Source organism: Herpailurus yagouaroundi, unplaced genomic scaffold (assembly GCF_014898765.1).
Source record: "Herpailurus yagouaroundi ecotype Mexico unplaced genomic scaffold, PumYag 557, whole genome shotgun sequence".
Lineage (NCBI taxonomy): Eukaryota > Metazoa > Chordata > Mammalia > Carnivora > Felidae > Herpailurus > Herpailurus yagouaroundi.
Window position 1 is genome coordinate 1,376,758 of NW_024412774.1, and position 14,148 is coordinate 1,390,905.

The following is a 14,148-nucleotide window of genomic DNA, read 5'->3' on the forward strand; positions in this document are numbered from 1 at the left end:
CAAACTCCCTGCGGGTAGGAAGGATGCTGAACTATTACTGACACCAGGCAGCACTGGTAAAAGAAACACCACCAGTTTAGTATGTGGACTCCTGGCACCTCCCTCACCGCTGGTTCCTTCTTTGGACCCTGTCTTCATTTACCCAATTCTTCTCCTGTCCCTATCATCTGTAGGCTGAGCAGTGACTAAATCCATCACTGCCTTGGAATCACTCGTGAGAACAAGAGATAATGAAGCATTCTCTCCTTCCTGTGACTTTCTGGAAGTAGGTGTTAAGTGCTAGGTGATTCTGGAAAGGAATTTAGAGTCAATATCGGAGTTGAGAACAGGAAATGATAGAGACTCAAGTGGCACTAGTTATTAAATCAGGCCACAATGTGGCATGTGACTCTAGACTATCATTTAGGGAAATATACATAAGTGGTAAACTATAAAGATATCAATAGCATGATAATCAAAATGTCAGATGAACTCTAGGGAGCCTCAGGGTCATGTAAAAGGAGCAAGGGACAAGGAATGCCTAAGAAACATATATTCTATTTTACATTGGGTGATAGTTTTATAGGTGTGGTCTTTATGAAAGAAAAGACACGGGGCTCCTGGGTGACTCAGTCCATGAAGCATCCAACTCTTGGTCTTGGCTCAGGTCATGATCTCATGGTTTGTGAGATCAAACCCCACGTTGGGCTCTGTGCTAACAGCATGGAGCCTGCTTGGGATTCTCCCTCTTTCTCTGCCCCTCCGTGGCTCTCTCTCACACACACACTCTCTCTGTCTCAAAAATAAATAAATAAACTTTAAAAAGAAAGCATGAAGGGCACCTGGGTGGCTCAGTCTGTTGAGGGTTGACTGTCCAACTCTTGATTTTGGCTCAGGTGATGATCCCAAGGTCATGGGATCGAGCCCCACATCGAGCTCCCACTCAACATGGAGTGTGCTTAAGATTGTCTCCCCCTCTGCCCCTCTCCCTGCTCCCTAAAAAGAAAAGAAAAGAAAAGAAAAAGCACAATTTGTACATCTCTTATTAACAGTCAACTGAATGTATAGCAGTTTTTAAAGTAAAGAAAGAGAAAAGGCTATGTAGATCGTTTAATTTTGTCACAGGAATAAACAAATGGATGATCTCAATAGCCTGAAACAGCCACACAAGGATGTGGAATTTGATCACTGGATCAGTGAGGACAGAACAGGCAATTTAATCATTTAGTTTAGGTAAAATGATTATCTACTGTCTCCAGTAGATAATCCAGAACTGGGATTAGTTCTAATTAGCTGTGGTAAGACATACAGACACAGAAATTATTTTCAGAAAGGAAGAAGCCATCACTCCAATCCTTAGAAATAAGAGGCATGCCATGCAATGTAAGGCCACATGGAGAAGCACCAGGGTGGATCAGGAGGCAGAGAAGGAGAGGTGAAAGATGGCCCAGAGTCTTTACTGGGGTTCTCATGGGAAGGACAAGCCAGGCAGGGTAGGTACACTGAGCAAAGCTTGGATTGGATAGTTTGAATAACTTTAGCGGACTCTGGGATATAGTCAGTAGGACTCAACAGCTGCTACTCCTTCTGGGTGAAATCTACAGTCCCATTCCTGAAAGCTGTCAATGTTTTGTTTACTTTGAAAAGGAGAAAGAGGTCTCCGCTCCCCTCAAGGAGAACAGTACAGCAGAGAACATAGGCTACATGTCCTGGTCGACCTCAGGTAGGCTGGGCAGGACTTTGGGGTGGGACCGAATCCAAATCTGTTTACCTGATGCGCAGCAAAGCCAATCACTGGGACATAAGATATGCAGGAGGGAAATGGGAACTATACTCTTGAACTTTTATGGCTTTTTTATTATTTTTTTTCAACGTTTTTTATTTATTTTTGGGACAGAGAGAGACAGAGCATGAACGGGGGAGGGGCAGAGAGAGAGGGAGACACAGAATCGGAAACAGGCTCCAGGCTCCGAGCCATCAGCCCAGAGCCCGACGCGGGGCTCGAACTCCCGGACCGCGAGATCGTGACCTGGCTGAAGTCGGACGCTTAACCGACTGCGCCACCCAGGCGCCCCGAACTTTTATCTTTTTTTAATGTTTTTTAAATATTTATTTATTGTTGAGAGAGACAGAGAGAGAGGGAGACACAGAATCCAAGCAGGCTCCAGGTTCTGAGCTGTCAGTGCAGAGCTCAACATGGGTCTCGAGTTTAAAAACCATGAGATCATGACCTGAGCTCAAGTGGGATGCTTAACTGACTGAGCCACCAGGTGCCTCCTCTTGAACTTTTCTCTATAACTCTGCCCACTTCCTTGTCTTCCTCAGAACACTATCCACGTTTCTACCTGAATCTGTGTCTCCTGAATTGCAATTCTAATTGCCAAATAAGACTCTGTTGTTTTTCATTGTCAGTGACTTCTTTCTTGGTCAACAAGTTATATTCCAAATTTTTCCTCTTCTAGCCTAAAAAAATATATGCTCTGATCCTATTTATCATATTTAAGCTAAAAATCACAAATATCTATTTGATACATTAATACATTTGAGTTGTGAAAATTAGTTAATGGGAAACCTCACTAAAAGGAGTCAAGAGGTTTCCACAGGGAGAGCTCTCACTCTCTCTCTCACTTGTAGTCCATTGCAGACCCAAAAGGAAGAGATGGACTTGACCTTACCTGGACTAGACCTTGCATGTTGATACTCTACTACTCCAACTAAAGGTAGAGATACTTTTCTCATCCCCTCAGGCAACAGCTCAGCCAATAAAGGTACCACACTATTAATCCCAGTTTACCCCAATGGACTTGTAGTTCATAACAGCCTTCCCAACTTTCCTCTTTTCGCCCTGTGAAATTGTGTCTCTCCTTTGTTCCCCAGACTCACCTACAGTTTTACTGCAGCTTATTTGTCCTGGATTGGAATTCTCTTTTCCCAAATCAACCCATCTTTTGCTGGTAAAATAACTGGCAGCTTCTATTTTTAAAATTAACAGAATTACAAATGCATTTTCTTCCCATTTAGAAATATAAGGGATTTAGAACATTAAGCAAATAGCCTTCTCTCAGTGAGTATCTGGAGGAATGCATGGGAATTCCATCATTTTAACCCCACAGGGGAATATGTTCACATTTTGCATAGATAATGAACATTTGTTTGTTTGTTTTTTAATTTTTTTTAACGTTTTATTTTTATTTTTGAGACAGGGAGAGACAGAGCATGAACAGGGGAGGGTCAGAGAGAGGGAGACACAGAATCCGAAACAGGCTCCAGGCTCCGAGCCATCAGCACAGAGCCCGACGCGGCGCTCGAACTCATGGACCGCGAGGTCATGACCTGAGCCCAAGTCGACCGCTTAACCAACCAACTGAGCCACCCAGGCGCCCCTGAACGTTTGTTTTAATCAAAAGATGCACATCTCTCTCGATCCTCGTTCCTTCTCTCATTGCAGACGTTTCATCTGAGATCAAGCTTTTTTGGACTTGAATATTTTGTTTAGAAATTTATTGCCTGTGGGTTTGTTTTCCATTACATGAATCACTTTGGGCCTCAAATATTCTTATGTCACACTCACTTAAACGACATTTTTTTACTGTGTATCCAAATTTAACATTTATTTATTATTGAGACACAGAGAGACACAGAATTTGAGCGGGGGGGGGGGGGGGCAAAAAGGGGGGGAGACACAGAATCCGAAACAGGCTCCAGGCTCCGAACTGTCAGCACAGAGCCTGAAGCAGGGCTTGAACTCACAAACCGTGAGATCATGACCTGAGCTGAAGTCTGACGGATGCTTAACCGACTGAACCACCCAGGTGTCCCTATACAAATTTAGTTCTGTGGCTAATTCCTACGCACAGAAGCTGTTCTTCTTGCCCTCCTAACTGCCAATGACATTTGCTAAATCGCCTTTCTCTCAGACATTTGTAAGATACCAAAATGGAATTGAATACATCTCTGTATACAGAGTAAGAAATATCTTGTAAAAAAAAAAAAAAACACAAAAACTATTAGACCTGTGTTCGACACAATCACTGACTATACAGGCAGGAGGAATGATATCTGAGGCAACCAGAGACACAAATATTCCCCGAGTGCTTCAGCGGCGCCCAATATCCCTCTGCCTGTTGCATATCCTGGCCCTGTCTGGAGTCTTTCCTTCTCTTGTTTCTGACCCAAAATGCTGGGTCTCACAAAACTAACTCTAGAACTGCAGGCTACAAGTGTTAGCTTCCAGCTCTAAAAATATGAGTGACATTAGCATACAAGGTGTCCATCTGAGTTTTGGGTGAGCATTCTATGCCTAAAGAGAATATCTCCAAACGTGTGGCAGACTACACTGATGGGAAATATGGTAACGGCTCCTTTAAGGGAAAGCGAAGCTCTGCCCCGTCCTCAACATGACGCAATTTCTAGTCGCCACCAGCTCTATGGAGGCTTCTGCTTTGGAGGCGGCGCGGATGCTCCTTTCCAGTGTAGCTGCTGCCGAAACTGAAACTACGTTACCCAGGAGCCTCCGTGGTGCCGGGCCAATGAATGCCTGGGAAAGTGGCGTTTCCGTTGGTGCGGGAGACGTCAGGGTGGGACTTCCGTTCCCTTCCAGAGCGGACATTTTGTTTGCTTTTGGATTAACCCACCAGGTTGGTCCATCTCGCAGAGAGGTGACCCGAGAGGAAAAACACTGAAGGAGGCGTTGTCTCCCCTGAGCTGAGGCGGGCCTGAGGGTCGCGTCCTCGCACCCGCCGATGGTTAATGACCCTCTCCTCTCCCTACGCCTTCTCGGGTCCGCAGGTTCGGGTGGAGGCGGCCCCACTGACGGACGAGGGGCAGGTGGGTGCTGCGCTCTCGGGCCCTCCCCCGACTTCCCTTTCTGAACCCGAGCTCGAATGAGGGCTGCTTCAGGTCCCTGCAGGTTAGGCCCCTGTGTCCAGACAGCAGGGGCGGTTGGGTCCCGTTTCTGACAGCCGGTGTTTGGGGTGTGGAAGGACGATGCAGGGAGGGCCCAGCATGTGCGAAGGCTCGGAGGAGCGACAGCCGGAGGCTGCGGGATACCTGGGGCCGTTGGTTTGTGAAAGGGTCAGGGAGTGTGAGGAGTTACACTTGCAGCGACATTCAGAGGGGCTGTGCCTTCATTGTGAGCGCCCCGGGAGCCATGGAAGGTTCTAACGGGAGGGACGCGATCTGAAGGTTTTCAAAGTATTTCATAGACTGATTATGGAACAAACTTGGGGTGGAGGTCAGGAGATGATGAGGACAGTGAGGCACAGACAGACCTAGTCCGAGTTTACACAGCTGTTAGGTGGCCCTAAAGACTGAGGCACAGAGGGTGGACAGTCAGCCCCAGGTCTTTGTGTTGGGGCAGGAGTAGGGGGGAGCCGTGAGCTTTTGGGGCTCCTTCGTGGTTTCTTGTCTCTCACAGCCTCCTCTTCCCACAGGTTTCCACGAACTCAGAAGTAATTATGGACCCTGTGCAGGTGAGGGAAGGGTGTCTGTGCTCTGGATCCCACCCCATCCACATGATCTCCAGGATTGTGGTGTCCTACGACACTTTGCTTACACTGCCCCAGCGCATGAGTCTGAGGACCCTGGAGAAATCCTCAGCCCAGAGTTATAGGTCCAGGCCACGGGTTATATGGGAGGGTTCCTATATTGAGTGACTGTTAAAAGATTGTTCCAGGTACCGGAAACCAACAGGGAGGAGAGACTGAGATTAAAGGTTTCAAGAAACCGCAGGTCTCCACCACGTGCGGTAGGAATCAGGAGCAGGTGGGCAGGAGTCCGGTCTGAGATGGCCCGCTGACAGGCTGGGCCTCCATTCTGAGGGTTGTGTAGCCGTGGGGTAGGAGCAGAGGAGGGAGGTGATCTGATCCAGGTTTTAGCAGGCCCCCTCTGGATGCCAGGTGGAGAACAGACTGTGTGTGGTGAGGGTACAGGGAGCTGTGGTAGCCACGAGGAGACCAGGGAGGAGGGCGCTTCAGCGTTCTAGGTGAGTGGTAGTAATGGATGGGCCACAGGGGAGCTGTGTAGATGGGAGAAGTATTGGATCAGATTTTTTGAAGTGAGAGAGAGAGAACCCTGAGGCTTTAGGTCTTATCACCTGGAAGGGTAGATGTTCCATCAGCCAAGATGGGCAGGTCAGTGATAGACGTAACTCAGATCAGATTTCAGGATTTTATTTGTGGCCTGGTGACGAGTCTTAACGTGTGCCAGAGAACACTGAGTGGAGGTGTCAGGTGAGCTGCTGAAGACAGGACTGGGCTTCGGTGGAGGGCGTGAGGATGGAGACATCTAAGGAATAGAAGCGGGTGTGTAGGTGGGCTTGAGAGGAGGAATTTGCACAACAGTGTGGTTAGCGAGCCAGGAAAGTAATGGTGGAGGCCAGTGTCTGGGTGGGGGGCCAGAGTTGTGAGAGACCCTATGAATAGTGTGCATATGGAAAGGAGTGTGATCCGCTGGCTCCTGGGCCCTGGTACTGGGGACTTAGAGGACAAAGGTGAGTCCAGCTTTGGTTGTCCGGTAGCATGATGGTAGCAGCCACCGGAGAACTAGCTGGCGGGAGGTGGGGGAGGGGACTGCAGCTCCACAGACCAGGCCCAGAGCTTCAGTGGTGCCTCTCTGACCACCTGCCTGTTGCTGCCCTGGGTGGACACAGTAATAAAAGGGACTTTAGGAGAGAGCAGGCACCTTTGGCACCCAGTCCCCGTTACTTCCTCTGAGTTGAGGAATTAGGTAGGAAGGAACTTGGCGGGGAGATCTGTGGGGGCCTAGATGCGTGTCCTCGGGAGAGAGGCTGCTCATGGACTTGGCTCTCGCCATTGTGGCAGGGGCAGGTGAACTTTGAGGACGTGGCCGTGTACTTCTCCCGGGAGGAGTGGGGGCTCCTTGATGAGGCTCAGAGGCTCCTGTACCGCGATGTGATGCTGGAGAACTTGGCACTTACGGCCTCTCTGGGTAAGGTCCCCTACACCCACCCTAGTGTTCTGGACTGGGCTCTGCCGCTCCCCTGTTCCCCAAGGGCGTCTAGCTCTTCCTGTATCAGAGATTGTCCTCTCTCTGACTGAGTACCCCTCTCCAGATCCAAGCATCCCTGTGTTCCAGTTTCTACCTGCTTCCTCTAGCTGATGTTTCCAGTAGTCTGCCTGGGCCAGGAACTGCAGGGACCAGTGTGGTCACTACTAGCCGAGCCCATTGAGCTATTCTTAGTAAGACCCTACTTTGAGGTTATTTTTATAATATTTAGTTTTCTTTTCTGAGTGGTGGGTTACCCAGACCAGTGCTGGCCATTTACCTGTCTCATCTTCTTCTTAGGATATGAATCTTCCATGTCCCTCGGGGTTGTCTCACTGGAGCTGGGCGGCAAGCCCTGGGTATCTGACTGGGCAGACGTTACTCCAGCCAGGACCAGAGAGGCTCAGGGTGGGTGTGGCCCTGGGGAGTGGGAGCGGGGAAGGATGTGGTGTCAGGGCTGAGTTCTGGTCACTCCCTACCCTCTCTTCCCACGTTTGTTTCTTTCTTTCTTTGGTTTCCCACGTACACACTTGTCTTATGCTCTGAACTTTGACCTCTGTCTGTTCGCCACCTCTGTCTCCATATCTCACCTGTTCCTCTGCACTGCTCCCCAACGTTGGTCTATACTTAGTGGTTATGAGATGTGCACATACACCAAATAGTCCTTAAATATCAGGTGTTCAGTGGTAGCTATTCAGTAGACATACCTTCTACACAACTCTCACTGTCCCCAGCAGCCAAAGCCTCACTGAAACCCTGAAATGCTCTTCCTGGCTTGTACCCTACATTTGTGTTCTGTCCCAGCCAAGGCCTCTTCCATCCTATGATCTTTAGATGCTAACTACTGGTTAGCAGCTCTTTATTCGTCTGGAGCTTGGGCCTCTTGTTCTGACAGCAGTCCTATGACCTTGATCTTATTTCTGTTAGACACACATTTGTAATGAGGCTGCCCTTCCCATCAGTGTCCGTTTGCACTTCACCAGCATTTGTCTGCTTTCAGGTTCTTGGCATGGAACGGAGGACGAGGAGACAGCTTTTGAGCAGAACATTTCTGTGGGTGTGTCACAGGTCAGGACTTCCAAGGCAGGCCCTTCTACCCAGAAGGCCCACCCCTGTGAGACTTGTGGCCCACTCTTGAAAGACATTTTGCACTTGGCTGAGCCCCAGGGAACACACCCTGGGCAGAAATCATACACATGTTGGGCATGTGGGAAACAGTTCTGGTTCAGTACAAACCTTCAGCACCAGAAGCAGCACAGTGGAGGGGAACCCTTCAGAGGGAACGAGGGCGGCACCTTGCTTGTGAACAGCTGCCCTGTCGAACCACTGGAGATGCCTTTTATGACCGGGAAGGGTTATAAGGACTTCCCAACTAGCTCAAGCATTTTCCAGCACCGTGCCCCTCATAGCAATTGGAAGCCAAACAGTAACGCCAAATGTGTGGAGGCCTTTCACAGTGGACAGAGGCATTACGAGTGCAGCGAATGTGGGAAGGTCTTCAGCCGCAAAGACTCACTTGTCCAGCATCAGAGAGTCCACACTGGAGAAAGGCCTTATGAGTGCAGCGAATGTGGGAAAACCTTCAGCCGCAAACCCATACTTGCTCAGCACCAGAGAATCCACACTGGAGAAATGCCATATGAGTGTGGCATATGTGGGAAAGTTTTCAATCATAGCTCCAACCTTATTGTACACCAGAGAGTCCACACTGGAGCAAGGCCTTACAAGTGCAGCGAGTGTGGGAAAGCCTACAGCCACAAATCCACACTTGTTCAGCATGAGAGCATACACACTGGAGAAAGGCCTTACGAGTGCAGCGAATGTGGGAAATACTTTGGTCACAAATACAGACTCATTAAACACTGGAGCGTCCATACTGGGGCAAGGCCCTATGAGTGCATTGCCTGTGGGAAGTTCTTTAGCCAGAGCTCTGACCTTATTGCGCACCAGAGAGTTCACAATGGTGAAAAGCCCTATGTGTGCAGCGACTGTGGAAAAGCCTTTAGCCACAAACATGTACTTGTTCAGCATCATAGAATTCACACTGGAGAAAGGCCATATAAGTGCAGTGAGTGCGGGAAGGCCTTCAGGCAAAGAGCTTCCCTCATCCGACATTGGAAAGTTCACACTGGAGAAAGGCCTTAGTATAGTAGGGAGTATACCGTTTCCTTGTGCAACATAGCAACTGACACTAAAGAGAAGCTCTGAGTTTAGCCTTCCGTGAGTAGCCATCAGCTGGAAGTTGAACCTCATACGTTTAAACATCCACCCTGGGGAGGTTGAGTCAGAAGCTTTCTGGTGCAGTGTTGTACTTTATTACATGCCCAGGACCTTTGCCAGAATTCTGTGGCCACCAGTGTCTGTGAAGAAAAACCAGCCATGTATGGAAGGGCAGAGTCCCACATTGCACAAGTCACCCCGACGTGCTCTAATAGGCAGATCTCTGCTGCTCCTCCCTTTCCTAGAGGGAATCATCAGTAGTAGAGCCCATTAAAAATCCTCACTCCTTCCTGCCTTTGCCTCCATCAGCTGGTTTAAGCAAGGATATGACTCAGTTTTGGTCATAAGCTTGCAGGCTTTGTTCTGCTGGCTGTTTGCAGAGAAGGTTTCCATTTTTCATGGACTTTGTTAGTCCCATTTTGCACTTAACGATGAATTTATCCAGTCTCCAAGTCACCTACTTTGGGAATTGCCTGCCTCACGCTGTTCTGTTTTTGCAAGCAATACCTTAGTTTTCCAACTACCTTTAGTCTTGGGGACTCTGTTCACTCTGTGGGTTGTGCTGAGAACAGGATTGGGCTCTGCCGGCATGAAGGGAGGAACAGGTTTTGTGAGAACTCCAAATGTTGTGTCTCAGTGGTGGTAGCAGAATGGCAAAGAACAGCTCTCGTTTTAGTTTTAGTCTAACTTGCATCACTGCTCAAGGCTGTCTATGAAAGAATACTGATATTGGTGGGTCTAATATTTTGGCCTGTATTCCAAGATTATTTGTGTGATCAAGGTCACCCCGAGTAGTGGGCAGTTGTTGTGACAGTCTCTGGTGTTCTGGGAGCAGTTTGAATTGATTCCCTTGTTCCAGAGGGATGTTTCATGTTCCCATATTTTCTTGAGGAGAACTTGGCCCCTTGAGACCTGCGAATGGCCCTGAAATCTACTATTAGTAGGAAGATGTCCCTGTCCCCTAAAAAGACTAGGTAGGAATCCTGATTGGTACGGGGACACTGATTAATAGGGAATTGGGAGCAAACTGTAGGGAATGTGACTCTTGTAAAGGTATATCCACGTGTTTCCATCACTGTGGCTTCGGTATGAGGGCTTATGGAAATTCTCAGGATTCCCGTATTTGTGTCTCTTACGGCTACTGTCACTGTCAGCAACCTACATTTTCTGCAATAAACCGTACTTATTTATAGTATACAATTCGGTTAGTTTTGATAACATGTTTGCACCTGTGAAAGCAAAGTTTTCTGATTTGCCCTCCAATCTCCCTCCTCCTTACCCATTCCTAGGCAACCACCCATCTTGCTTTCTGTCAATGCAGATTTTATTTCCTAGGATTTTATATGGAAAAATATACGTCTACAGGTAACACTTTAATATGTGCTCTTGTGTATATGGTTTTATTTAACTCTGCATAATTATTTTTGTCGTTCATTAGTCTTTTTCTAGAAGTAATTTTTTTCTTTTTCAGGAAATGACTTATTCTATAGGTAACAGAGACTGATCCTGGTATAAGTAGAAGGGGGCCCCTTGACAGAATACAAGGAGGTGGGGATTTCAGAGTCTCTTGTATGTTGGTTACCACAATCAGTTTTTTTTTTCTTTACATTTTTAGTCTTTTAATGATTCATTACATTGACTAATTTCCAAAAGCTGAACCCACTTTACATTTCTACAGTGAGCCCCATTTGGTCACAATGTATTCTTTTTATGTATCGTTGCATTTATTTGTTGTGTTTCTCTTCATAAGGATTTTTGCATCTATGCTCATGAGGGATGTTAGTCTCTAATTTTCCCTAATGCCTGGGTTTAGTTGGTATCACCATAATGCTGCCTTTACACATTAAGTTGGTTAAGTATTCCCTGATTTTTGATTTTCTGGAACAGTTTTTGAAGAATTGGTATTGTTTCTTTCTTTTGTAGAATTCACCAGAGAATTAACTGGGCCTGGAGTTTATGGGAAGATTTACAACTACAAATTTAATTTTCATAGTGGATATAGATCTATAGACGTTACCTTTTTGCCCCTAGAGTGAGCATTAGTGATTTGTGTCATTCAAGGAATTCAGTTTATTCAAGTAGTCAAACCTTTCAAACTATTCCCATTATTTTAGTACCTATAGAATCTTAAGTGATGCCATCTGTCTTACTCCTATGTTAACCTTAAAAATAAAACTTCTAGTTATTTTACCAGCAGAAAATGGGTTTATTTAGGAATAGCTCAGAATTGCAATCCAGGACGAGCAAGTTTCAGCAAAACCATGGGCAAGTCTAGAGAACAGAGATGAGAGATGCTTTTTTTTATTGAGGAAAGGGGAAGTTGGGAAGAGCCTTTATACACTGAAAGACCATTGGAGTAAACTGCAAGTTGTAAGTATAGTGGCTTCTCACTGGCTGAGCTGTTGCCATCTCTCATTGGCTGGGTTGTTGCCAGGGCAGGAAGAGATCTTCCGCCTGCTGAGATCACGAAGTTGCGTGGGCTCAAGCTTAGTGGATTTTGCCAATATCAGTTGAGGATCTTGCCCATAAAGAGGATGGTAGCTGATACAATAGGAACAAAACGATTAGCTCTCCATAGTCTGCTATAGTGCTGTCAGAGACAATGAATAAAAGATGTCACATGGTCTCTTAATTCCCCTGGTTGGCTCTTGTGATTATTGCTGTAAAATTCTAGAATGATTCACCCCTTTTTGGGAGAAAGTCTGGCATGATTCTTCTCTAAGAAATCTCAACCCAATAAATGAATAGGGGCAGAGTAAGGAGAAAAAGAGTGAGTATCTCAAAGGGCCTAGACAAAAGGGAATAGGTTCAGACCCAGGGACCAACTGTAGTTTACTAGAGACGCCTACTGCTTGAGCCGCTCTAGTATTCTGACGCAAGGACTGCTTTGTAACAGTGGGTCCAAACGCTGCAAATCTAGCTCATGTCATTGGCAGAGCTTCATTTCCAACCTGGAGAGGGGTTTCTCCAAGCTGATTGAGAGGGACAGTTGGGAAGAGCCCCTGTGGTTTCTCAGACCCTCATCACTGAGAATTAGGAAGATACTGGAAAGGCTGACTGAGGGCTGAATGCACCTGGGGTACTTGAATTTGTAGCAATCTTTATTTTTTTTTGAAGCACAACTAAGAGTTCATGGCACCCATCCACCCCCAATTATCAGCAGTGCTTAAAGGTGTCCAAATTCCCCTCTCTCCCTCCAGGATCAAAGCTCTCAGACACCAGGGAACACTACCTTGCAGCAGAATTGTTTCATCGTGCCCCTGTGTCTTCATGTATATTTACCACACTTAACGATGAGCCCTTCCCCAGGCAATGTAGGACCCAGAGCTCTGTCCACATCCTCCCGCTCTCCAGAACACAGTGCTTGATGGGGAGAAAGGACGGGGGTCTTTTTTTTTTTTTTTTTTTTTAAGATTTTTCCTTTTTAAAAACTATTTTCTAATGTTTTACTTTATTTTTGAGGGAGAGCATGAATGGGGGAGGGGCAGAGAGAGAGGGAGACAGAATCTAAAGCAGGCTCCAGGCTCTGAGCTGTCAGCACAGAGCTAGACTCGGGCCTGAACCCACAAACCACCAGATCATGAGTTGAGCCGAAGTCGAGTCGGATGCTTAACTGAGCCCCCCCCAGGCTCCCCAGGAGGACTTTTGAAGCACCCCAATGATAGCATCTTGAGAATAAGTGTATGGTGGTACCTGGGAAGCCCATGCTTAGCTGTGGCCATGCATAGTGGTTTGCCTGTGAGAGTTCCAGCTTTACAACACTTCACAAAAAAATTTATGAAATTAAGCAATGAGATTTCTCCATGTTTGTTTTTTGAGTTTATTGGGAACCTTGCTCAGCTATGTGTTTCATTGTGGTGGTTGTAGCTGTGATTTGGCAGCTGGAAAACTGCTGAGGTTGACTTAGAAGCCCCCGTGTACTCAGGAGTAAAGCACCTGAGAAACACCAGGAGGAGGAAAGAATCCAGACTTGCCTGCACGGCTGGAACTACAGGGTTCTCCCCAAGACTCTGGGGGAAATGCAAATCACCCAAACCATAGCTAAGCACCCACCAAAATGGCCCCCTCCCCAAACCACTCTAGGTCCACTATCCCTGAAGCCAACTCAGGCACGCTGACCCCTTCAGCTGACCCCTCCCCCGCCCCTCGCTCTACCCCTGCCCCCTGCCAGCTTCGCACTGACTCCTGGGCCTTCTTGGCAGCATTTCCAAGTTAGGTTTTCTGCCACCTGCGCTTGGGCTGATTTGCTCCCATCATGTATCCTTCCGTGTTTACATTCAGGATTCAAACCTGGGTGAGTCTCCACGTTGTGTCAAGGTGTGCCTCCAGCTCCCAGTTCTGACCAGCAGCAAAGCATCATCAAACCTGCGGGGATGGGACCAGGATGGGGGGGACGGGGGACTCTCTCCAAGCCAGGTGGAAATCACCTTGTCACCCTCAGCCCATGGGCATTGTGTGATTGTGCGTGTGTATCTGCATACCAGGCTTTTGGGTGTCCCTGTGCCATGGCTGTCTCACAAGTCTCCCCAGAGTATTTGTGCATTCGTGTCCTCATATCTGCGAGGGTGCGTTGGCACCGCCCTCTGGGGCGCAAGCCCCTGGTGCAAGCTCCACAAGCCGGCTGTGTGTCCCTTGTCTATTGCACCTGTTTTCTGCCAGGGCACGGTATAATGCGTGTGTGTGGCTTGTTGAAGGGCACCAGCACGCCTCGCTGGTCATACAGGGTCCCTGGGATGTATGTAGGGGCTTCCGGGTTCTGCTGAGGGGTGTCCTAATCTCACACGTGTCACACTCCATGTATCTCCAGGAGTGTCACATTGCACAACTGTCCACCTGGCAGTGGACATATATACCCGTCTCACAAATACCCATCTCACAAATACCTACTTTACAAGAAATACAGAGGAAGGTGTGTAGGAGTAAAAGCAAATTAAGAAGAAACCC

General features: G+C 47.5%; 2 protein-coding genes across 12 annotated transcripts in view; one reads left to right on the plus strand and one right to left on the minus strand.

Moving 5' to 3' along the window:
- The window catches only part of LOC121023457 (zinc finger protein 304-like), a 498,588-nt gene that overhangs the window by 405,836 nt on the left and 78,604 nt on the right, over positions 1-14,148 (minus strand). The window lies entirely within an intron of this gene.
- ZNF772 (zinc finger protein 772) lies at positions 4,564-11,836 on the plus strand. 10 transcript variants are annotated; one of them, XR_005787411.1, is made up of 7 exons: positions 4,564-4,806; positions 5,412-5,450; positions 6,801-6,927; positions 7,285-7,392; positions 7,985-10,569; positions 10,676-10,752; positions 11,128-11,836. XR_005787411.1 is itself a non-coding variant. In XM_040465397.1 (5 exons), the coding sequence occupies exons 1-5, from the start codon at positions 4,729-4,731 to the stop codon at positions 9,127-9,129; spliced, it is 1,497 nt and encodes a 498-aa protein (XP_040321331.1). In that variant the 5' UTR covers positions 4,564-4,728; the 3' UTR covers positions 9,130-11,836. The 10 variants fall into 10 exon arrangements, 7 of the variants coding, with proteins under 7 accessions (XP_040321331.1, XP_040321332.1, XP_040321333.1 ...); XR_005787409.1 differs by having other exon boundaries at positions 7,985-10,752; XR_005787410.1 differs by having other exon boundaries at positions 10,676-11,836.

What these genes read in the sequence shown, in the direction of transcription:
- ZNF772 (XM_040465397.1), top strand. Translation starts at nt 4,729, where the DNA reads ATGACCCTCTCCTCTCCCTACGCCTTCTCGGGTCCGCAGGTTCGGGTG. An exon ending in CACTGACGGACGAGGGGCAG is followed by an intron (nt 4,807 to 5,411) that starts GTGGGTGCTGCG and finishes CTCTTCCCACAG; the next exon opens with GTTTCCACGAACTCAGAAGT. An exon ending in TAATTATGGACCCTGTGCAG is followed by an intron (nt 5,451 to 6,800) that starts GTGAGGGAAGGG and finishes CCATTGTGGCAG; the next exon opens with GGGCAGGTGAACTTTGAGGA.